We start from the raw sequence: 23,833 nt of genomic DNA on the forward strand, positions 1-23,833 counted from the left end.
TTTTTTTTTTTCACTAAACTTTATTGCTATCACATACGGGGTCTAATAAAAGCCCCCTATGTGATAGCAAAATATGTGACATGTCCTCTTTATGGAGACATCAGGGGTCTCCAAGACCCCTAATGTCACCTAGGACCCCCCAAAAGAAGCTGATGAAGCACAGATCTGCTCCATCAGCTTCTTTGCAGCTTCTGAAGCTGGAGAGTGACACAAGAATGCGGAAGTGATGTATTATACACCACTTCCGCATTCTTTCAGAGGAGAGGGGACCGGAGGGAGCTCTGATCCACCATGCTGATCTCGGGCTCGCAGCGGGCACAGCTGGGGGGAGGGGGGCCGCACCGATCGTTGCAAAATACAAGCGATCCGCCGGCTCTACAGCCGGCGGATCGCTTGTATGTTAACAGGCACCGCTGCCGGTTTTTAAATTGCGGTCATTTCCCGCTCGCGCGCGCCGTGTCTGAGCGGACGTCTAAAGACGCCCGCTCAGATCTAGAGAGCTCCGGCCGGCCGTTTTTTTTACTACGGCCGGCCCAAGGTGGTTAAACACTATTTAAAAAAAAAAAAAAAAACATTTTGGCTGCAGATGTCAGCACTTGGTGTATGCTGCTTTTCCATTTTTTGTTCCCTTTTTCAAGTTTTTGGTGTCCCCGTTGCCTTGCATGGTCCTATGGAGCCCCACCATAGCCACCCATTTGTGCACACGTCTCGTGAGAGGACTATAGCCTGATGTGAGGATGCTGCTTGCACCGACACGCAAAGGAAGACCACACACAAACTCTTCTCATTTGCCTTCAAGGGAAATGATTGACAGTAGTGCTGTCTTGGGAGCTTCTGTCAATCACTTCCCCTGGAGGAGGATCAGAGGTGTGTCTTGTGTGTGTGTCGGTGCATGCAGCATCCTTGCATTGGCCAAATCTATGAATGAACAATCGTGGGACATACAGGATGTAGCCTTGAGCAGTGTAATGAGGTGATGAGATATTGAGTGTGCGCTTCCTCACTGGAAGGTTAGGGGAGGCTGCGCAGAGAAAGCCGGAGGTTGCGGCTGTACAAGGATGGCAGTATGTCTCTGGACCTTTTTGGAAGTAGTCGGTTTTTCTGCGATTTTATATTTTTCGGTATCGATATGTTTCTGACAAAAAAAAAAAATGTGGCTTTAATATCTTATTTTTTTTCCAGGTCGATAGATTTGAAGAGGAAGTAAAACGCCTGAAGACGAGCAATGAGAATCTACAGAAACAAGTGGAGGATCTCATGAATAAGTTAAAAGAGGCAAGTCTGTGTGGTTTTAGATGGATAATGTGAATTAAGGGTTGGGAAGTCCATCTTTTTCATTACTGTAATGCAGTCAGGCGGCACAGGTATATTTTAAGTACTGGTAACTGGGATTATAATGCCTTCTGCTGAATATCCAGACCACTGCCCACCACAGAGCACAGAGATCCGGGGGCCCCAGCAGTCTGACGTTCCCTGCACAATGCTCAAGACAACAGCACTTCTAAGTGTCAGTTTTATCCCTTCAATGAGAAGTCGGTAACTATTCTACCTTGACTGCCTATAGGCGATCCCTAAAGACTCATCTCTTCAGGGACGCCTATCCCACCTCAACCTAACCGCTCAACCATTCATCCCCACACAGCTACCTCCTCATGTATCACTGGCCCCTCCCCTTTTAGATTGCAAGCCCTCAGGGGCAGGGCCCTCCTTACCATCCTGTCTTGAATTGTATTGTACAGCGCTACGCAAACTGTTGGCGCTATATAAATCCTGTATAATAAGAATAGTCCTGTCCTTCCCCATGTGGTGGATCAGCAAATCGTGATCATAATGAAATCTTTTACTTTTTGTGGAGATTCCTCTGCCATTGAGGACTCTGACTAGAAACTGAAGTCTCTCTAGAGCAGGGGTCTCAATCCTCCTGCCCCCCCAGCTGGGGTGGAACTACAAATCCCATGAGGCATCGCAAGATTCTCACAACCACAGACGTGACTCCCGAAGAGAGATGCATCATGGGATTTGTAGTTCCACTGCTGGAGGGCCGGGGGTTTGAGACCCCTGCTCTAGAGCCATGTTCAGGTTGTCGGGTACTGCAGCCTGTTTTGGCCGTGGTTTGCTAGATTGTCACTGACTGGTCTAGATGCTTGCAGCAAGACCTGATAGACAGTATCCCTGGAAATTTCATTCAGCAAAGACTACAGGCGCTAAAATTTCAGACTGACGCTGTGCCGTTTAGTCCTCATCTCCTCTTGTTCATACCTGGATCTTCCACTGGTTCCAAAAGACTCAAACAACCCAAGACCTCCAAACCTGAGGATGATTCTTCCTCCCCATGGCGGGTCCTCTTCCTCCCCATGGCGGGTCCTCTTCCTCCCCATGGCGGGTCCTCTTCCTCCCCATGGCGGGTCCTCTTCCTCCCCATGGCGGGTCCTCTTCCTCCCCATGGCGGGTCCTCTTCCTCCCCATGGCGGGTCCTCTTCCTCCCCATGGCGGGTCCTCTTCCTCCCCATGGCGGGTCCTCTTCCTCCCCATGGCGGGTCCTCTTCCTCCCCATGGCGGGTCCTCTTCCTCCCCATGGCGGGTCCTCTTCCTCCCCATGGCGGGTCCTCTTCCTCCCCATGGCGGGTCCTCTTCCTCCCCATGGCGGGTCCTCTTCCTCCCCATGGCGGGTCCTCTTCCTCCCCATGGCGGGTCCTCTTCCTCCCCATGGCGGGTCCTCTTCCTCCCCATGGCGGGTCCTCTTCCTCCCCATGGCGGGTCCTCTTCCTCCCCATGGCGGGTCCTCTTCCTCCCCATGGCGGGTCCTCTTCCTCCCCATGGCGGGTCCTCTTCCTCCCCATGGCGGGTCCTCTTCCTCCCCATGGCGGGTCCTCTTCCTCCCCATGGCGGGTCCTCTTCCTCCCCATGGCGGGTCCTCTTCCTCCCCATGGCGGGTCCTCTTCCTCCCCATGGCGGGTCCTCTTCCTCCCCATGGCGGGTCCTCTTCCTCCCCATGGCGGGTCCTCTTCCTCCCCATGGCGGGTCCTCTTCCTCCCCATGGCGGGTCCTCTTCCTCCCCATGGCGGGTCCTCTTCCTCCCCATGGCGGGTCCTCTTCCTCCCCATGGCGGGTCCTCTTCCTCCCCATGGCGGGTCCTCTTCCTCCCCATGGCGGGTCCTCTTCCTCCCCATGGCGGGTCCTCTTCCTCCCCATGGCGGGTCCTCTTCCTCCCCATGGCGGGTCCTCTTCCTCCCCATGGCGGGTCCTCTTCCTCCCCATGGCGGGTCCTCTTCCTCCCCATGGCGGGTCCTCTTCCTCCCCATGGCGGGTCCTCTTCCTCCCCATGGCGGGTCCTCTTCCTCCCCATGGCGGGTCCTCTTCCTCCCCATGGCGGGTCCTCTTCCTCCCCATGGCGGGTCCTCTTCCTCCCCATGGCGGGTCCTCTTCCTCCCACCCCCCCCACTCCCGCAATACAATGTCCTTGTATTGCGGGAGTGTGTACAGCATATGTATATTTTTACAGGTTTAAGCCCTCGTTCACACCTAGGCGTATTGCATATGCACGTCTGTTGCGCGTTTTTTTACCGCGATTCGCGGGAAAAAAGTTGCGCGATTCCCAAGGCTACTTGGCTGTATCCCAATGGAAAATGCCCTACAAAACGGCCCAAAGTAGTACCTGGACCTTTTCAGGTGTGGATTGTTTTGTAAGGCGTTAGGGACGGGAGGAAATACAGCAAGGTGGGAACGAGACCCATTGACTACAATGCAGTTTATATTTTTGACCGTTTTGTAGAGCGTTCGTCGAGCGTAGAACGCGCTACAAAACGGTCAGGTGTGAACGAGGGCTAAGGATTTAACTTTGGTTTTTTTTCTTTTGTAGGCAAAGGAGCAGCAGTCAAACGCAGAGGACAAGTTTCATAATGAGCTGAAAGCGAATGTCAAACTATGTAATCTCTATAAGGTATGCGGGTTCTTGAATAAGGGTTTGGTTTATTTGGGGGGGCGGGTGTACTAGGTTTTCTAACCTGTGCACAGTTCACATTTGGTGGGTAGACATCTACAATCTAATGCAAAACCTTTTGAGGGTTGTAAAGAGGAGAAGGTGATTAGAGGTGCTTGCACGCTGCTCCTTGTGCTTTGTGGATTGGTGTCTGACAACCAATAGATTTGCAGCTGGAATTTCAGACCTCGCATGGATTTTACACAGCAGCAGAAGGGCCGGTGTTAGAGATCAGTGTCCCGTACAGTGTACCTGACAGAGTTACCCTCCATGTCTCCTTATATACATGCTACACACCCGCCCCAATATACCTTTTAAGTACCCAATGCCTGGTGTCTTCTCGTACACCGCAGAGGACTTCCACCCCTTTAAAAAGAGCCCCTCCAGCGCCCTGCCATTACTGAAGTGAGCCATCTGTTCAGTTTCCAGAAAAATGTCGCCCCATAATGCACCAGTGATTGTGCCGTGAAGGACGCTTCACAGCACTTGCCTCCCTGCCTCTCCGCCACTGCTAATCGATCGATGAGGGAGGTATTAGTAAGCAGATGAGATATTTGGGCTGACACTGCACTATTCTCGCACTGAAATTACGCTGCATCAGGGCTGCTCACGGGTAGCCAGTCTGGCTTGTGCTGACCTGATGCAGCCCAGGCTTGGTATGGGAGTACTGGCTGCACCCCTATTAGGACGTGGGCATGCAGGCATCTCCGGGTGCTTGCTGTTTTTACCTTCGTGTATTATTTTAAATCATCACAGGTATACTTTGTCTCGGTGACTCAGTAGTAAGGTTTTGGTTAGTAGAAAATATAAACCTCTTGCTCTTATGTCCTATACCTAAGGTGTATAAAACTCGCTAAGAAGTAACCTTTAAATAAATGTTGTTGGCAGCCCTTACATCTGTTAACGGAGAACTATGAGATGAGTGATTTTCACTCATCCTCATAGTTCGAGCCGACCTGTGACAATGAAACTGTCACACGTCGGCTCAATAGATCGGGAAGTGAGGGAACACATACCGTCGCTTGCTCACTTCTCGATCATCTCCCTGCAGAGAGCCGTGACTGTCAGTCACTGCTCCCTGCAGGGATTTCCCCCCCTACCTTGTCCGATCCTTCAGCGCTGACTGAAGGAACCAACGGGGGAGTGGGCGGGTACAGCTGGCTCTGCCTCTGGATAGGCAGAGCCAGCTGTCACTCACGCAGCTGGGTGGATCTCGACAGTAATGTCGGGATCCGTCCCGGCTGCGGCGGTCTCAGTATGCAGCTCGCGGTATACTGAGCTTAGGGTGACGGGAGGACGCTAGTTTATGTCCTCCCGTGACCCCGAGGAGAACTATGGGGGAAAGCCCTGACCTCGCAGTTCTCCTTTTTAAAAGAAAGTAAAACTCCGGCTCAGTCACTTGTCATTGGTGCCTCTAAAATGAATATGGTAGAAAATAACAGATTGTCATTATCATATATAAGGCAGTGACTTGGAATTCTGTTTATATTGTTAAGCTGCACTATAAGGGACAAACTTGAGTCGCTTTGTTGACTTCAGTTTAACATGAAAACCCATCTTGTGTATTTTACTAATCCCGCTATGTTCCTTTTGTGTGCGCTGTGAGTGGATTATTCACTTATTCAAGGCAATCGCTAATGGCGCTCGAGTCCTCATAGAAGGGGTGTCAAAAGCAAGTTCCTGTACGTCGTCCTCCAGCTTTCCCTCTCACTTCTGGGTTTTTCCTTTTACAATAACTATGGAGTAGGGACTGTTCCTTACATGTGCAGTAAAAACTTAATTTCTAACTTTTCTATTTCTGTACTTTTGGTCCAGAGCGCAGCCGAAGATTCAGAGGCGAAGGGTGCAGAATTGACCCGAGCTGTGGAAGAACTTCATAAACTCCTCAAGGAAGCTGGAGATGGTAAATGGCTTTTTGTGTGTCATTTATTTTCATTGCAGCCTGCGATATCCTGGGTTTAACCCCTTCATGACTGAGGCCCTTTTTTCATTTTTTGCACCCATGTTATATTGCACATTTTAGGCCTGAAAATGACGTAAAACCCCCCAACATTATATATTTTCTGAATGCCAAGACCCTATAGAATAAAATGGTGGTAGTTGAAAATTTTTATGTTGCGCAATATTAGCGCAACTCCTTATTAAACCCAGGGGAAATGAAAAACAATTCCCTTGTAGTGGGGCTCCTCCTGCACCATAAGCATTAAATGGATGTTTTTGCCTAGGGCACCTGTAAAAACTACTTTCCCTAGGCTCCGCCCCTTTAGCAGGAAACACGTTAACCCCCCTTATACCTTGCTGGTACAGGCTCCTCCTCATGTAACTGGTCCCTGCAGCCTCTTCTCTTCAGCGTTTCAGCTCTGATGTCGTTGTGTGCAGTGTAGGACCATTAGTCCTGCACTGTGAGGATGCCGAGGGCCTGCCCACATCCAGGAGCATTGGAGGGACAAGCTGATGCCAGCTGCCGGGGGGGAGGGGGAGGAAGAGGAGTGTGAGGAATAAGCTTAGTTAACATCCATGGCGTTATTCCCGAGTGTGGCTCGGGGTTAATTTTCAGTACCATAAGCGGTACCCCCCGAGCCACACTCGGGATTACAGCGTAGCGTCTCTTACCTTGTCCACGATCCCCGCTGTGTCCTCCGGCCGATGCCGGCATCCGGGTTCCGTCCCTTGCGAGCGTCCGCGTCGCAGGGGGCGGAACCGGCGGGAATTTTAAGAGTAAAAGAAAACAAACAAAAAAAGAGAACAAAAAATAATAATCAGACCGCCAGGTAGGTTAAAGTGCTTTTTGCTTATACTCTAGGCTAAGGTAAGCGTTTAACCCTTGCAGTGTAGGGGGTGGCAGTTTGTGTTTTTTGCCTTTTTTTTTTTTATCTTGCAGTCACATGATGTAGCTTGTGTACCGCACACATCCCACTGTCACTGATACTGGGGCAAAGATTAGTTTTAGCTTGTGGCGAAGCTCTGAGCCCAAGAGTTTTATATAAAAACATCCCCGGTATCCGTTTTTAGATGTGTCGGAGCTGTTCCTCCATACTGGCCACTGGGTGCTGCAGATTTTAGATGCGTAAGCCGCTGCTCGGTTGCTTGATTACACTCCTAAAGCTACTTCTGAAACAGATTGCACAGTAAATGTCTGCAAAACCCAGTGGTCAGCAGGGAGGAGCTGGAGGTCTGCTTAAAGGAGAACTATGAGGGGGAGGGGGGGGGGGACAGAATTGTCGGTATCCGTCCCGGCTGCGGCGTCTCAGTATACCGTGAGCTACAGCTCCCTATATACTGAGCCTAGGGTGACGGGAGGACGCTAGTTTGTGTCCTCCCGTTACCCTAAGGAGAACTGTGGGGAAAAGCCCTGACCCTATAGTTCTCTTAATAGTGTTTCTACAGGGATCACAGCTTTACTGTTGAGACCCCTGTTTTTAATGCAGCCTAGGGATGCCCAAACAACTTTTACAGGCTCTTTGTTGTCCTACACTCGAGTTTCCCAGATGTGGTAAAAAGGAACTCTCAGCCACCACTCAAACCTACCTTGGCAGTGTGAATGTGGTACAGAAAGCAGGGAATGGGGCTTGGTGCGGTCTGTGTGAGGATTTTACCCTTGTGTATCGATCACATTTTTTTTTATGTTTGCTGTAGCTAACAGTACTCTCCATGATCAGTCCTCTGAGATGGAATCTGCAAAACATCAAGTTGAGAAAGACCTACGGGAGCGAATTGGCAAACTGGAGAAAGAGCTTGAAAATGCCAATGACTTGCTTTGTTCCACCAAAAGGAAAGGTAATCTTTAAACAATTCAGTTATGTTCCAGTCAGAGCCTCGCCTCATCACCTCTAGGCTACTGGCCATAGGTGAATTATCCTAATGCACGGGTAGGCAACCTGGGGAAGTTAAATGGAGAGGGCCTAGCTGGCCATATTAAAAAAGTAAAGGTGGGTTTGAAGAGTTTGGGGATTGTTAGCGAGTTGCCTTTTCAGGTTAATGGACACTGGCAATGCAAAGCTCTTGGCACAGCTCTGTTTCTTCCACTCGCAGCCTCCCTAATTCTTTTTGTTTGTGTACTTAGGTCATGGCGGCCTTCTCTCTGCTCTGAGAGAAATGCATCCTCTTCTACTCAAACTGTATTCAGTATAGAATGCATTTTTAGATTGTAAGCCCTCAGGGGCAGGGCCCTCCTTACCATCTTGTCTTGAATTGTATTGTGATTGTAATGTCTTCCTTATATTGTACAGCGCTGCGCACACTGTTGGCGCTATATAAATCCTGTATAATAATAATATGTTCTGCGGCCTCGGCCGTCTTTCTTGCCAAAGGTAGTTTCGGCTTTCCATCTCAATGAGGACATTGTCCTACCTTCCTTGTGTCCGAAGCCTGTCCACAGGAAGGAGAGGGCACTGCACTGTCTGGACGTGGTCCGCGCCATCCGGGTTTACCTGCGTTTCGGGAATCGGATTCCCTGTTTGTCGTTGCAAATGGCCCCCGGAAGGGCAGGGCTGCCTCGTCGGCTACCATCTCTCGATGGATTCGCGACACGGTATCTCAGGCGTATGCTATTAAGGGGCGTGAGCCTCCTTTTTATTTGACCATAGATACCCTTTACTGTTGCTGGCATACATGTGGGCCTTATTAGGTCACCCAAGGCCTAGATTAAGGAGAACTATGGTGTCAGGGCTTTTCTCCATAGTTCTCAGGGTAACAGGAGGACACAAACTAGCGTCCTCCCGTCACCCTAAGTTCAGTATATAGGGAGCTACAGCTCGCGGTATATTGAGACGGCGGAGCGGATCCCGACATCGATGTTGAGATCCGCCCAGCTGCGTGAGTGACAGCTGGCTCTGCCTATCTAGAGGCAGAGCCAGCTGTACCCGCCCCCTCACCTGTCCGTTCAATAGGCAGGACACCCCATCAACGCAGAAGCTGTTGCACTCCTGTGTTTACATGTCGCACATACGCATTGCGCACTTTCTCCTGTAGCAACACTGCCCTTTGGTCCTCTTAGCGATATACCTTTTGGCTTCTTATTTCACTGTCACTAGGTGGATTTGGCAAACTATCACTCAGGCCTATGAGTATAAGGGTGACGTTACACCATTTCCAGATGGTCCTTTTTGGGCCTTCCAGCATCTTCTCTGATCCACTTGGTACCTTGCTACAAAACTGGTACAGGCTGGGAGGGGTTATACAGGGGTGTCTTAACAGCTTTGATTTGCCAGTGTCCAATCACCCGAAGGTAGCTGCATAACCCATCTGTTCCAGACAAAAATCCTGTTTTAGGGTTTTTCTTTCAACTGATGGACACCCAATACTGACCGGTTTGGTACAATAAACACTCTCTGATCCACTCTCCTCTCTGCAACTCTCAGCAACACTCTCTGCAACTTCTTGCGGATATTAGTTTCAGCGTGTGACGAAGCTCTAAACCCGAACACTATATGAAAGAACATGTCCCCGGCATCCCTTTTAGAAGTGTGTGTTCCTCCTTGCTGGCCACTGGGTGCTACAGACTTCAGCTGTGCAGTCCGATTAGTTGCTTGCCTACACTCTTATGAGACCTACTTCTGGAACAGATTGCACAACAAATATCTGCCAGCGGCCTGCTGCATGGAACATACACGCCTAAAGGGGACGCCTGGGATGTGTGCTTTCATGTAATGTTCAGGCAAGAGGACAAGTGTCACGTGGGGGCAGGTTCATGGGAAGGAAAAGAAGTGCAGGACTTCCTCTCAGGGGAAAAACTAGATCATGCACAGTGAGTGGCGATTGTTGAAGGTGGTGGAATTGCGTTGCCACTCGAAATAGTGGCGTAGAGGAAAATGACAGGATGAACCAGACATTTACAATCTAAGAATATATAAATGAAAGGAACGTTAAGCACCCAATAAGAGCAATTCATTTAAAGTGACATTAAACCCTCAGATTTTTGAACATAAACCAATACTGTAATGTGCACCTTACTGTAATCCATGGTAGTTTCCCTTCTCTTTGCTGCTCTTCCTTTTAAATCCTCATGTCTTCTCATGCTGGGGGAGAACTTCCCTTTGCAGCTGAGTGCCTCTTCCTGTAGTGCTGGCTCAGGTTACAAACCTACACGCAGAAACCGTGTATCCATTCCTGAGACAAGGCAGTCTGCTGCAAAACTGAAGATCTGCCCAGCATGAGAAGAGATGAGGATTTAAAAGGAAGAGCAGCAAAGAGAAGGGAAACGACTATGGATTACAGTAAGGCGCACATTACAGTATTTTATGTTAAAAATATCTGAGGGTTTAATGTCACTTTAAGAGCCAACAGCACAAAAATGTTGGGCACTTTAAACGCTTCATTTGTTATTTTTAATTTTAGGTGCTCTGCTGAGTGAGGAGGAATTAACGGCCATGTCGCCTACAGCTGCTGCTGTGGCCAAAGTTGTACGACCCGGAATGAAGTTAACTGAGGTAAAAGGGGCCTATTTACTGGGGGTACTTGCCTTTTATCTAAGTTTAAGGGCTTGTTCACACCAAGCGCGGAGCAGATCCAGAGCAGGTGCAGACCGGATCAAAACTGCGTCCAATGTATTCCTATGGTGTTTTTTGCTCCAGTTCACATCGCAGCGTGCAGTTGCAGAGCAGATCCAGAGCAGGTGAAAAAAACTGCAGCAGGCCCTATGTTACCTGCTCCTGGATCTGCTCTGGAACGCATCAAAAACGCATGCCAATGCCTGGAACACACTGAAAGCCCATTTTAAACTTAATTTTTTTTTTTTTTTTACCAAAAAGAGCCCAAAACGCGTCAGACTAGTGTGCATGTGCAGAAACCTGACCGGATCTGCTCTGCATTTGGTGTGAACAAGGCCTTATACAGAGTGAAATTATGGAAGACTCCATATGTGTGACTGCTTTCCCCCCCCTCCTGAATGCAGCTTTACAATGCGTACATGGAAACACAAGACCAACTGCTAATAGAAAAACAAGAAAACAAAAGGATCACAAAGTATTTGGATGACATAGTGAAAGAGGTGGAGGCCAAGGCACCAATCCTGAAACGGCAGCGGGAGGACTACGAGCGGATGCAGAGATCTGTGGCAAACTTGTCTGCTAAACTGGAGCAGGCAATGAAGGTATTTTCGCCCCGAAAGCTTTTTTCACTCCTTCCTCTCCTCTTAGCCCTTTTATCTGCTGAAATAAAGTCGCATCCATAAGGCATCATTGATCACCGAAAACATGTTTGTTCAGCATTCTTTGTTTTTTCCCCAAGGAAATTCAACGGATGCAAAATGAAACGGATAAATCCAACAAGATCGCATCGATTGCTGAAAGGGAGAACCAAAGGCTGGAGCTGCAAGTGAAAGATCTTTCTCAGCAGGTGAGATCGAAAGCCGCCTCTTGTCTATATGTGTATGTATAAAAACTAGGGCTGATAATAATTAACATTTTCATGTTCGATTAATCAAATTTGTAAAAAATCGATTAATCAATTTCGATTAATTATAACGCACATACAGATCCAGCTACATTGGCCTATACACATACAGCACAGCAATGAAGTCATAAAATGAACTAGGATCACACTAATCCAGCACGTTATTAATCTCACGTGCCCCACTCAATATGGCCGCCGCTAGAGTGGGGCAACTCGGAATAATAACGTGCTGGATTAGTGTGATCCTAGTTCATTTTATGACTTCATTGCTGCGCTGTATGTGTATAGGTCATTGCTGTGCTGTATGTGTATAGGCCAATGCCTTGGCTGGCGCTTGTGCAGAAAGTTTCTTGGGCAAACTCACCGGCCCAAGTGGCTCCGTCGGCTAACGAAGGGGGGGGGGGGGGTGCACTCCTCCCCCTTCCCTTCGTTAGCCGTCACGGACATTGACGTCACCGGACTCCTCCCCCTTCCCTTCGTTAGCCGTCACGGACATTGACGTCACCGGACTCCTCCCCCTTCCCTTCGTTAGCCGTCACGGACATTGACGTCACCGGACTCCTCCCCCTTCCCTTCGTTAGCCGTCACGGACATTGACGTCACCGGGCTCCTCCCCACTTCCCTTCATTAGCCGACGGAGCCACTTGGGGAAGGGGGGAGGAGTCCGGTGATGTCACTGGATCGCCGACGGGACTCCCGGAAGCTGGCGGAGAGGCGAGTGTTTTCATTAGCGATCAAAATAATTTTAATCGATCAAAAAGTTTTTTAACGATTAATCGAGAAATTAATCTTTCATTTCCCCAGCCCTAAAAAAACATTATATATATTCTCTATCCTCTATCTCTCTGACAAACCATTCTATGGTAGGTTTTCTTCCTCCTTGAGGAGTGTGTAAACCTGAACAATGAACTTCAATTTTCTCCCTTTTTTGGTCTGCTTAATATACCATTGAAACTGTTTTGTTCATCTGTTCGTGCAACATAACATTATGACCTCCTGAGAGGTAGTGAATAACATTGATGATCTGGTGTCAATGGCACCTGGAAGCGGGCAGTGTGTGTATTGGGCAGCAAGTGAACATTTTATCCCTGAAGTTGATCTGTTGGAAGCTGAACAAATGAGCATGCGTAAGAATTTGAGATAATAGAAAAGATTCTGGAGATCAAATTGCTGATAAAGTGAATGCTGGTTCTGATAGAAAGGAGTCTGGACACACAGAGCATCGCAGGTTGTTGCGTATGGGGCTGTGTAGTTGCAGACCGGTCAGGGTGCCCCATGCTGACCCGTGTCCACCTCCAAAAGCACCTACAATGGGCACGTGAGCATCAGAACTGGAGCGATGGAAGAAGGTGGCCGGGTCTGATGGATCATGAGGATGGCCGGGCGCATGTGTGTCACTTAGCTGTTGAAGAGATGGCACCAGGATGCACTATGGGAAGAAGACGAGTCGGCGGGAGTAGTTTGATGCTTTGGGCAATGTTCTGCTGGGAAACCTCGGGTCCTGCCATTCATGTGGATGTTACTGTGACCCGTACCACCGACCTAAACATTGTTACTGACCAAGTCCCCCCCTGTTCATGGAGACGGTATTCCCTGATGGCAGCGGCCTCTTTCAGCAGGATAATGAGCCCGGCCACACTGCACACATGGATGAAGAATGGTTTGAGGAACACAACACGGAGTTTGAGGTGATGACTCGGCCTCCAAATTCTCCACATCTCAATCCAATCATCATCTGTGGGATGTGCTGGAAAAACAAGTCTGATCCATGGAGGCCGATCACATCACAACCTATAGGATTTAAAGGATCTGCTACTGACGGCTTGGTGCCGGATACCACAGCACACCTTCAGAGGTCTAGTGGAGTCTATGCCTGGAGAAGAGGGATCTACTTAATGTTAGGGGGTGCTCAGAATGTTATGGCTGATCGGTGTAGATTGTCGGTAGTATTAACATGGCGGTTTGAGTCTCTCGTAGCAGTTTTATTACCTGTTGATTCTACCAATAGACTTGTCTGTCTCTTTTCCCCTTTTTCGTAATTGTATAATTTTTTCTTTTTCTTTTTTTATTGTTACTCGTATGATCATTTTGTCATTTTGTACACCAGATCAGAGTTCTTTTAATGGAGCTGGAGGAGTCGAGAGGAAACCATGTTCAGAGGGAGGAAGATGTGAGCTCTGCCAACATCACTAGCTCCTCCGAAGTTATAACTCAGCATTTAGTTACTTACAGAAACATCGAAGAGTTACAGGAACAAAACCAGAGACTGCTGGTGACCCTGAGAGAGCTCGGAGAGGCCAAGGAGAAAGAGGAGCAAGAACTCGCTGCTTCACAGTAAGAATCAGAGAGTGTGTGTGCGTGTGTGTGTGTGTGTGTGCGTGTGTGTGTGCGTGTGTGTGTGCGTGTGTGTGTGTGTGTGTGTGTGTGTGCGTGTGTGCGTGTGTGTGCGTGTGTGTGTGTGTGTGTGTGTGCGCGTGTGTGTGCGTATAGGTCCCTGAGTGTTCTCATTCTTAAGAGTACCTATGTGCGTGTGTGTGTGCGTGTGTGTGTGCGTGTGTGTGTGCGTGTGTGTGTGCGTGTGTGTTAATGTTTACAATTTTCGTGTTCGATTTTAATCGAATTTTTTTAACATCGATTAATTATAACGCGCATACAGATCCAACTACATTGGCCTATACACATACATTAAACAAAAAGACACACTGCGCTATCTTTAATATTATAAAACTTAGTGACAATTATACAACATGTTCACTCCAACTTATATATAGTCCATATAAAAATATTCCCAAAGTTGATGTGATTAAAAATAAATGTGATGAAATCCTTGTGTTCACTTTCTTTACATCAGTGAGTCAAATAATCATTGTATATAAAGTTCCACAATCACTCGTGACTTCTGTGCTTCAATTCCACGTCAATTAATCACCAGTGATCCACCTCCAGGTGCACAAACACTAGCACACTCACCAGATAATTCTGACCACCCCGTGGTCTTCAAACGCTCTGCAAAATTCTCTGGTGTCCGTTGTCTCCCTCACCACTGATCACCAACAGCTGAAAATGATGAGTCTGCCCGATGTCTCTCCCAAATCTCTCTAATTTCCGCTCAAAATAGAAAACCAAGATGGCACATAGTGTAAAACTGCTAGATGATGTTTATTTATAAAAATCAGAACACTTACATTTAAAAGAGTATTTCAGCGCTGTAAAAACATAAAATCGGCTTGTATGAGCTCAGCTCTGTCTCCTCCACTCCATTCACTAGCGTCAGCGTGTAGCTCCTCCCCTACGCGTTTCGTCCACCCTTGAGAAAGTCCATTGGTGTCTTTTTGTTTAATATATTGTGGGAGAAGTTTATATAGCTTCTCTCTATCTCTGCAGCTGTCAATAGGGTGTTTTTGAGGAGATTGGGGCAGAGCACTATAGCGCGGATAATCATTTGTTTTGCTATACAGATACAGCACAGCAATGAAGTCATAAAATGAACTAGGATCACACTAATCCAGCACGTTATTAATCTCACGCGCCCCACTCAATATGGCCGCCGCTTGAGTGGGGCAACTCAGAACAATAACGTGCTGGATTAGTGTGATCCTAGTTCATTTTATGACTTCATTGCTGTGCTGTATGTGTATAGTTCATTGCTGTGCTGTATGTGTATAGGTCATTGCTGTGCTGTATGTGTATAGGCCAATGCCTTGGCCTTGGCTCGTGCCGAAAGTTTCTTGGGCAAACTCACCGTCCCAAGTGGCTCCGTCGGTTAACGAAGGGGGAGGAGTCCGGTGACGTCACGGACAGCTGCAAATGCTGTGTCCCAGGCAGTTCTGCCATTGACTGCAAGCTGTAGAGGAACTACAAATCTCAGCAATACATTATATATCAATGCAGAATACCACCAGCTATAGGGAACTACAAATCCCAGCAATAAGCTATACAGCAATGCAAAATTAATACCATTAGCTAGAGAGGACTATAAATCTCAGCAATCCGTTATACAGCAATGCAGAATGGCAACCGGTTATAGAGGACTACAACTCCCAGCAATACATTCTACATTAATGCAGAATAATAACAAGCTACATACTCTGCTGCTCCGGTCTGCCTGCCTGATGTCTCAAGAGGAGGATCTCAGGGTGGCCGTGCAGAGTTTCACTAGGGGTCAGGTTGGTCTTGCGGGTGGAGGCGGCGTGGTTATAGGAAGGAGGAGTAGATGTGCGACCGGAGCTGTAAACAGGCGCCGCGGTATATAGGAAGGCTGCCTCAGGGCTTAAGTTTTAAAATGTAAAGTGCCGGTATTTGCGCATAGTATCGGGGGATTTGCACAAGTACTTGTGAAAATCCCCTTTATCTGCCCCTTGTGTCTGTGCATCCCGCATTTTAAGCATGGGCTGCAATATGCAATAGTACTACAAACTGTAACCGAGCACATTTTTTTGTTATGAAGATAGTTATATCTATAGTGCGCTTCTTGGTTGTGAAGTACTGTAATGGGTGGACGCAATGTCTATTCACTCAGAACATATTGTATTTATTCTGATTTTTATATATTTTTTTTACTAGAATTTCTGACCTCAGAAAGAATTTAGAAAATGTGCAGACGGAATTGGAACAGCTCCGTGAGAATCGCCAACATCAAATGCACGTGTTAGAATCTACAATACGACAGCGTGACATGTATCGCATACTGTTGGCTCAGACAACTGGGGTCACATTTCCTGTAGCAGGTATATAGCGTGTCATGATTGACTTATTCTCACTAGTAGAGCGGAAAAAAGGCTTAAAGTGACATTAAACCCGCAGATTTATTTAACATAAAACAATACTGTAATGTGCGCCTTACTGTAATCCATGGTTGTTTCCCTTCTCTTTGCTGCTCTTCCTTTTTAAATCCTCATGTCTTCTCATGCTGGGGGAGAACTTCCCTTTGCAGCTGAGTGCTTCTTCCTATAGTGCTGGCTCAGGTTGTGAACCTTCACACAGACACTGTGTATCCATTCCAGAGACAAGGCAGCCTGCTGCAAACCAGAAGTTCTCCCCCAGCATGAGAAGAGCTATGGATTTTAAAGGAAGAGCAGCAAAGAGAAGGGAAACAACCATGGATTACAGTAAGGCGCACATTACAGTATTGGTTTATGTTAAAAAATCTGCGGGTTTAATGTCACTTTAATGTGTATCTAAACCCAAAAAGAAATGTCCTGTATTGCAGCTTACAAGTCCTTAGATGTGGCGGCTGCATTAGATCTCTTTTTTTTAATTTTCATCTGTTGATCCTGCCAGTAATGCACTTCCTGTCCTAGGGAGACAACACTCACTTACTGTACTATATCTATTACGAGAGCCATGGTGGTCATCCAGGTGGACTTTAAAGTGAAGCTATTCTTTTTATTTTTTTAATCTTATCGGTTCTTTTCTATTCATTTCTGTCACTTTGGACTTATGCAGCGATCCTCAAAGTCTTTGTCTGTTGGCTCTAGACCCTTGATTCTCAACTGGTGGGTCGTGACCCTGTGTTCAGTGGGTCACTGCATGCCTTCTGCTTTTCTAGGTAAGGCTCCTCAGCCTCCTCCATAGTGCAGCACTGTCAGTTCTCGTGCCAAGCGGCTATTAAAAATGTGCTGCCTGCTGCCAAGTGTCATCTTGAGGTGGGGTGGGCTAGGACTATGGCCACGGGAAAGCTCCATCCATACGTGCGTTGCTTACAGCTCCCTCACATGTCCTGGACCGGAGTGACAGCTCCCAGCACCTCTACAGTGCATGCAAGGGAGCTGTACAAGCAACGCACATATGGATGGAGCTCCGTCACAGCACAGCAGCCCCGGGCTGAGGATCCACTTCAGTTCTCGTAAGGTAGGGAGAGCGAGAATGTCTGTGGTTGTGTATGTACGTCTGTGTTTTTGAGGGCCCATTCACACAAGTACAGTGCGTTAATGGCATAGTGCTGCGCGAGTAACGCACTGCACCACGCAATCGCACCTACCATGCATTCTGGTGTGGGAGGTGATGCGTTGCCATTCATTTGAATGGTACCCTAAAAGCACCTCCCAACCACAGGTACCCTCATGCTGTGCGTTCCATTACAGTGTGACTTGGGGCGCAACCTAATGACCGAGGAAAAATATGTGTCCTGAGGTTACACGGGCTGAGAACCGCTGATGGAGTAGACATCCAGCTATGACGTTCAGTGCTGCACTGCCATTTCCTGTCCTGATGTCTGAACAATTCTTTCCCAATAATATCCTTTGTTCAATGAATGTTAATTGGGATTCATAAGACCTCTTCTTCTATTGTGTGTTAGATGAGGTAACCGTAACTTCAACTCCAAGGAAGTCACCAGGAACGTCTCAGCCCCCATCTACCCCGACCCCTGCAGTGCTGCATCCAGAATCCACCGAGGCTGCTGAAGCCAAGGCTGCTCTCAAGCAGGTGTGATGTCTATTTATCATTTAATCTAAAATGCTCCATATTAAAAGTTCTGGGTAATGTACAATATATCCGTGTACACTTACGGAGGACCTAAACTCAAAATGTGAAGATATGCTGTTGTATAAGTAACATCTAGAAATGTTGATGTGCCTGAGCAGTGCTCTGAAATTTGTACATATTGCCTTCATTAAAAAAAAAACAAATTGATTCCTGCGCCTCAGCCCTCCCCAGAGCCGTGCGCTTTCCTGCGCCTCAGCCCTCCCCAGAGCCGTGCGCTTTCCTGCGCCTCGGCCCTCCCCAGAGCCGTGCGCTTTCCTGCGCCTCGGCCCTCCCCAGAGCCGTGCGCTTTCCTGCGCCTCGGCCCTCCCCAGAGCCGTGCGCTTTCCTGCGCCTCGGCCCTCCCCAGAGCCGTGCGCTTTCCTGCGCCTCGGCCCTCCCCAGAGCCGTGCGCTTTCCTGCGCCTCGGCCCTCCCCAGAGCCGTGCGCTTTCCTGCGCCTCGGCCCTCCCCAGAGCCGTGCGCTTTCCTGCGCCTCGGCACCTATATACTGAGCTTAGGGTGACGGGAGGACGCTAGTTTGTGTCCTCCCGTTACCCTAAGGAGAACTATGGGGGAAAAGCCTTAACCCCATAGTTCTCCTTAACGCACTGCTGCCTCTGACTGCAGATTTGGAGTGATATTTGATGTCGCTACTGGCGCTGCTCACTGTTCTCTTTGCTGGAGAGGAAGCTGTACCTGACGAGCTGCAGTGCAAGGATCTCCATTTTGTAGATCCGTGCGCTTCTCATCTCGACCACTGCTTTTCCATCATTACCTGCTGCCCCCCTATGCACGCACGCACGCACCAGGTCACTAATCATCCAGAGGTTGTAAGAGGTTTCCCCCACCGCTTGTTGGGATTTGAACTTTAATCACGACCATCTCTCTTTTTATTTCACAGCTTCAAGAAATTTTTGAGAATTACAGAAAAGAAAAAGCAGAAAACGATAAAATCCTGGTTGAGCAGAATGAGAAACTCCAGGAGCAAGTGACCGAGCTGCGCTCTCATAATGCCAGGATCTCCACTCAGCTAGAATTCGCCTCAAAGCGGTAATACTAAAACTGAACTCCGGGCAGATGTGAAAGATGCAAATGAATGCAGCTCTCTAATCAGGAATACATAACTAAAATGTGTTGTTTTAGTACAAGCGGAGCCGGTACCTAAATTTTGGCAGGTTAGCAGCCTCTGTATAGCAGGGCTCAGACCGGGAGAGGAAGGAGCAGCACAGGGTGTGCTGTAGTGGTGATCTAACAAGGAGCATACTGATGAGAGGAGAGAGCGGAGTGACAGGGATGAGCTCATCAGTCTGCTGCTTCTCCTTCACTGTCTATTTTAAAGGGCTTGTCCCTCCCCCAGCCTGTAAGTGTTACTAAACTGCAGCAGAGGAAAATAATGCCTGCTGCTCAGCCGGACAGGGCTGTGCTGTGTGGCAGAACGGGGTAAATCTCAGGACTGGAGGGACAGAAATACAAATCCTCTGGCAGGTAACTGATCCCACCCTCCCGCTGCGTAGTATCTTTACCAAAACTCGGCACCCCGGGCCTCTTGTGTTTTTTACGTTTCATGCCACAAGCCCTCCCTTTGCTGTCTCTGTGCGGTAGATTACTGTAGATCAGGGGTAGCCAACCAGTGGTCTTCCAGCTGTGGTGGAACTACAAATCCCATGAGGCATTGCAACATTCTCACAGCCACAGACGTGACTCCCTGAGAGAGATGCATCATGGGATTTGTAGTTTTACCACAGCTGGAGGACCACTGGTTGGCTACCCCTGCTGTAGATATCTATGGAGCTCGTCTCCCGGCCAGGAGCCCTATGGAAGTCTACTGTTCAGGCATTGCCAAGAGAGATCAGACTTGTGCCGCGGGATGCAGGTCCCCTCGGGAGTCCACAGTCGTCGGATGGAGGCAAGCATACATCTGCAGAGGGGGACGGTGGGATCTGTGGGGGGTAAAAATATCAATGCACTTGGTTTTAAAGTGCTCGTAAACTTCTAATGTTCCATTTTTTTGGGGAGTTTTTTTGCTCATTTTTAAACCTTTTTTCTGGATCAGGTACGAAATGCTCCAAGACAACGTGGAAGGCTACCGTCGGGAAATCGCTTCTTTACAAGAGAAATCCCAAAAATTGTCGGCTACAACACAGAAGCAGGAGCAGATCATTCATACCATGACGCAAGATCTGAGGGCGGCCAGTGAGAAACTGGCGCTCGCTGAAGTAAGTGAAAGAACATCCATTATTGTATTTTTTTTAAAGACGGACCTTTTACACTCACAGATTGAGTGTTGTTGATCCCGGGAATATCCGATTGCCTTATGGGATCAGGAAGGAATTTTTTTCCCCTGTTGGAGCAAATTGAACCCCGTGCTTTATAGGGGGTTTTTTTTTTTTGCCTTCCTCTGGATCAACAGGGGGCCATTGTGGTCATAGTGTTCTGTTTAGGCTTTTCTTCTTCTTTTTTTTTCTTTGCATCTCTATAGGTTGGACTCGATGGACTTGTGTCTTTTTTTTCAACCTGACTAACTATGTAATGACATCACTGGGTCCGATGCATATTTACTGAGACTTGCCGCCCCGGGCCTCCTCTATGCAGCATCTCGCACCACAAGTCCTCTTTCCCCGCTGTCTCTATGCGGTAGATCCCTATAAAAGTCTATAGGGTTCATCTCCCAACCAGGAGACAGAGGTAGAGGTGCTCCATGGAGGTCTATGGAGCATTGCACAGAGAGACAGTGATGTCATTGGATCTATAATAAGAAATGCAATGACAGCAAAGGTTTTATTTATAATGTCCGTAGCATGTTGATGACGGTAGAAATGAGGAGCCAGGGAAGAAGAGTGAAAATGCTCCCCTTTCCTGCTGCCCACCCCATTTACATTCCAGTCCAATCCTGAGAGAGATTTTTCTCATGTCTGGTTGTGATTTTTTTTTTTTATAAGGTTAAAGCAGAAAATCTGAAACGCGAGAAGGAACTTTTGAAGATGACCGAAACTCGCCTTAGCCAAGAAAGAACAAGCTTACTTGCTGAACAAAGGGGCCAAAACTTGCTGCTCACCAACCTGCAAACCATCCAGGTCGGTAGAATCATATGTACAGTATAAGAGTTGTTATCATCATCCATAACGAAGTGTTGTGTGCAGACACTCCCTATCGCGGGTCAGCGGGATCTCTAACCTAATAATGTGTTTTAATCGGTGCCAAATGACACGCCATGCCCTGCTTAGTCGGAACTAGAGCGCTCCAGTCAGCAAAGCTCCCTATTGATTGGAGAGCTCTAGCTCTGACTCCTCCATCAGACTTCTGCGGAGAGACCACTGCTTTTTGCACAGAGAGCCAAGGTCATTCCCTGCGCCATGCTGGCAGGGGACAGGCTTTTCTACTCGGACTGTAGCTGCTTACTGAAGAAAACCAACTGTAAGTACTTTACACCATTCATTTTTTTTTTTTGCATTTGGCTGATTTCACTTAAAGGAGAACTATGAGGTGTGATTTTTCACTCGGCCTCATAGTACGAGCCGACGTGTGCCAATGAGACTGTCACAGGTCGGCTCAATAGATCGGGAAGTGAGCGAACACATACCGGCGTTCCCTCACTTCTCGATCGTGTCCCTGCAGAGAGCCGTGACTATCACTCACGGCTCCTTGCAGGGATTTCCCGCTCCTCGTTTCGATCCTCCAGCGCTGACTAGTGGAACGGACGGGGGAGGGGGCGGGTACAGCTGGCTCTGCCTCTAGACAGGCAGAGCCAGCTGTCAATCACGCAGCTGGGTGGATCTCGACAGTAATGTCGTGATCCGGCTGCTGCGGTCCCTCGCTCACTTCTCGATTCTGTGCCGGCAGAGAGCCGTCATGGGAGGAACTGGTTTCCCCCCTCCCCTGTCCGATCCTCCAGCGCTGACTGGCGGAACGGACTTGGGAGGTGGGCAGCTGGGTGGATCTCGACAGTAATGTCGGGATCCGTCCCGGCTGCGGTGGTCGCGGTATACTGAGCTTTGGGTGACGGGAGGACGCTAGTTTGTGTCCTCCCGTGACCATTAGAACTATGGGGAAAACCACTTACCCAATATTTCTACTTTCCCATGGATGTTCTGTTCAGTGCACCAGTGATCCCTGCTTATGGGGTTAAGTCTAGTTCTCCTAAGGGTAACGGGAGGACACAAACTAGCGTCTTCCCGTCACCCTAAGCTCAGTATATAGGGAGCTACAGCTCGCGGTATACTGAGACCGACACGGCCGGGACGGATCCCGACATTACTGAAAAGCTTACCCAAAAGAGTCAAAACATTTTTTTTCCCAGATTATGGCGCCATTACTTTCAGCCACATTCTACTGTGTATACAGGGACAATCGCATGTTCTTTATGACTGATACCACGGACATTATACACAATCACATGTTCTATATGACGCCTCGGATATTGTACATGGCTGGCAATAGACGTTCTCTTGGTGCCATTCCAGACACCGCCAACTCTCATTGGTGGCTGTTCAAGATGTTTTTGCAGAATAAAGCTCTCTAATCATTCCTAGCAAGGTAGGTCTAGGTGTGTGGCCCACTATATTGGGGTTATAATTTAAGTATATCCGAAAGTTATTTCTTTTTTTGGGGGGGGGAGGGGTGTAAATCTACAACAGCGGTGGGCAACTCCAGCTCTGGTTTAACCACATATCCCATTATGCCTCTGAGTCATATCTGTAACTGTCCATCTTGCAAAACCTCATGAGATTTGTAGTTCCACAACAGATGGAGGGCCGGAGTTGCCCACCCCTGATCCCTAATAAAGGCCCTGTGAGAAATGACCTCATTGTGGCCCGAAGCTGCTGCGGTCACGGTGATCAGAAAGCTCAACAGCCTGAAATTCATATGAAACGTTTATCAAATTAAATATTCAGCCAAATGTACAGCCAATGAGGTATCGGCATGTCCACGTGGGGGATGAGAGTGGCCAAGTGTAACCATTTCACACTATAACAGTTTGGGCCAGGCCGCCCCCCCTAACTTTATCCCCAATTGCCAGGGTGATGGCACAAATATATCTACTTGCCGGTGTTAGGAACTGCCGGGATTATTTCACCTGAAATGTTACTTCAAATTTATTTCCATCCTAAACAAACTGGATATTTCCTTTTTTTTAAGGTTACTTTGGAAAGATCCGAGACGGAAATGAGGCAGCATTACCACAACCGGATCGAGAAACTGGAACAGGAGTTGACGCAGGTGAAGAAGAAGTTGGAGCACGAAATCGAACAGAAACACTTTCTGAGCAAGAACCAAGATGTAAGTCTTCTAATACTCCGGACTGTTGTCCGTCCTTTGTTTTAATGTTATTTTTAGAGCTCCTCGGGAGTAATAAAATCTCAATTTTTAGGTTCAGATTCTGGATCTGAAGAGACAGTATGAAGCGGAGGGAAATCTTCACAACAGCACCAAGGAGCTTCTGAAGAACGCCAACAAGGACATTTCTACACTGAAGCAGCAGCTGAGCAATTTCGAAGCTCAGCTGGCATCCCGATCGAGCCAGGCGGCATCTGCGCAAGGTAATATTTCGGGGGCTGGATGAAGCGTTATGAATTGCTGTATTACCTGTGGGCCCTGCAAATCAATGGCATTATCATAGTCTCACCTGTGCTCAGGTTTGTTACAGTCTTCGGAGTTGCCTTTAGTAGGCTGTGTATGTGCCCCATGGATAGGGAGGCAGCCCAGCATGATCTAAATTCACCATTGCAGGAGAAGTTTTTTTTTTTGACTTGCACATATACATAAAGTACGTCTGCGCATCAAAAGACAACTGGCTGCCATAATGCAACAGGAATTAAAGAGAAACTTCCACCTCCCAATAAAAAAACAACTATCTTTGTGCCCATTACTATTGGTTCTCAAATTTGTATTGCTATACTTACAAGCTTGGCATATCCAGCATTGTCCTTTTACTACTCCTCTTCTCTCACTGCTATTCTACTACCAGTCCCATACCGAGCACCCATCTTCGGGTGTCAGG

At 48.1% G+C, this 23,833-nt stretch overlaps 1 protein-coding gene across 1 annotated transcript in view; it reads left to right on the forward strand.

Annotated features, from left to right (window-relative positions):
• Nucleotides 1–23,833, forward strand: part of TPR (translocated promoter region, nuclear basket protein) — an 81,035-nt gene that overhangs the window by 8,809 nt on the left and 48,393 nt on the right. Inside the window, exons 7-21 of the mRNA XM_018572313.1 lie at nucleotides 1,183–1,275; nucleotides 3,860–3,940; nucleotides 5,795–5,882; nucleotides 7,616–7,756; nucleotides 10,316–10,407; nucleotides 10,872–11,069; nucleotides 11,207–11,314; nucleotides 13,479–13,705; nucleotides 15,935–16,098; nucleotides 17,670–17,797; nucleotides 18,737–18,885; nucleotides 19,889–20,051; nucleotides 20,775–20,909; nucleotides 22,972–23,112; nucleotides 23,204–23,372. Of these exons, the coding sequence (XP_018427815.1) occupies nucleotides 1,183–1,275; nucleotides 3,860–3,940; nucleotides 5,795–5,882; nucleotides 7,616–7,756; nucleotides 10,316–10,407; nucleotides 10,872–11,069; nucleotides 11,207–11,314; nucleotides 13,479–13,705; nucleotides 15,935–16,098; nucleotides 17,670–17,797; nucleotides 18,737–18,885; nucleotides 19,889–20,051; nucleotides 20,775–20,909; nucleotides 22,972–23,112; nucleotides 23,204–23,372 (2,077 nt within the window). The remainder of the gene's footprint in view (nucleotides 1–1,182; nucleotides 1,276–3,859; nucleotides 3,941–5,794; nucleotides 5,883–7,615; nucleotides 7,757–10,315; nucleotides 10,408–10,871; nucleotides 11,070–11,206; nucleotides 11,315–13,478; nucleotides 13,706–15,934; nucleotides 16,099–17,669; nucleotides 17,798–18,736; nucleotides 18,886–19,888; nucleotides 20,052–20,774; nucleotides 20,910–22,971; nucleotides 23,113–23,203; nucleotides 23,373–23,833) is intronic.

This window comes from Nanorana parkeri, unplaced genomic scaffold (assembly GCF_000935625.1).
Source record: "Nanorana parkeri isolate BGI_ZX_2015 unplaced genomic scaffold, ASM93562v1 scaffold1997, whole genome shotgun sequence".
In the NCBI taxonomy this organism is placed as follows: Eukaryota; Metazoa; Chordata; class Amphibia; order Anura; family Dicroglossidae; genus Nanorana; species Nanorana parkeri.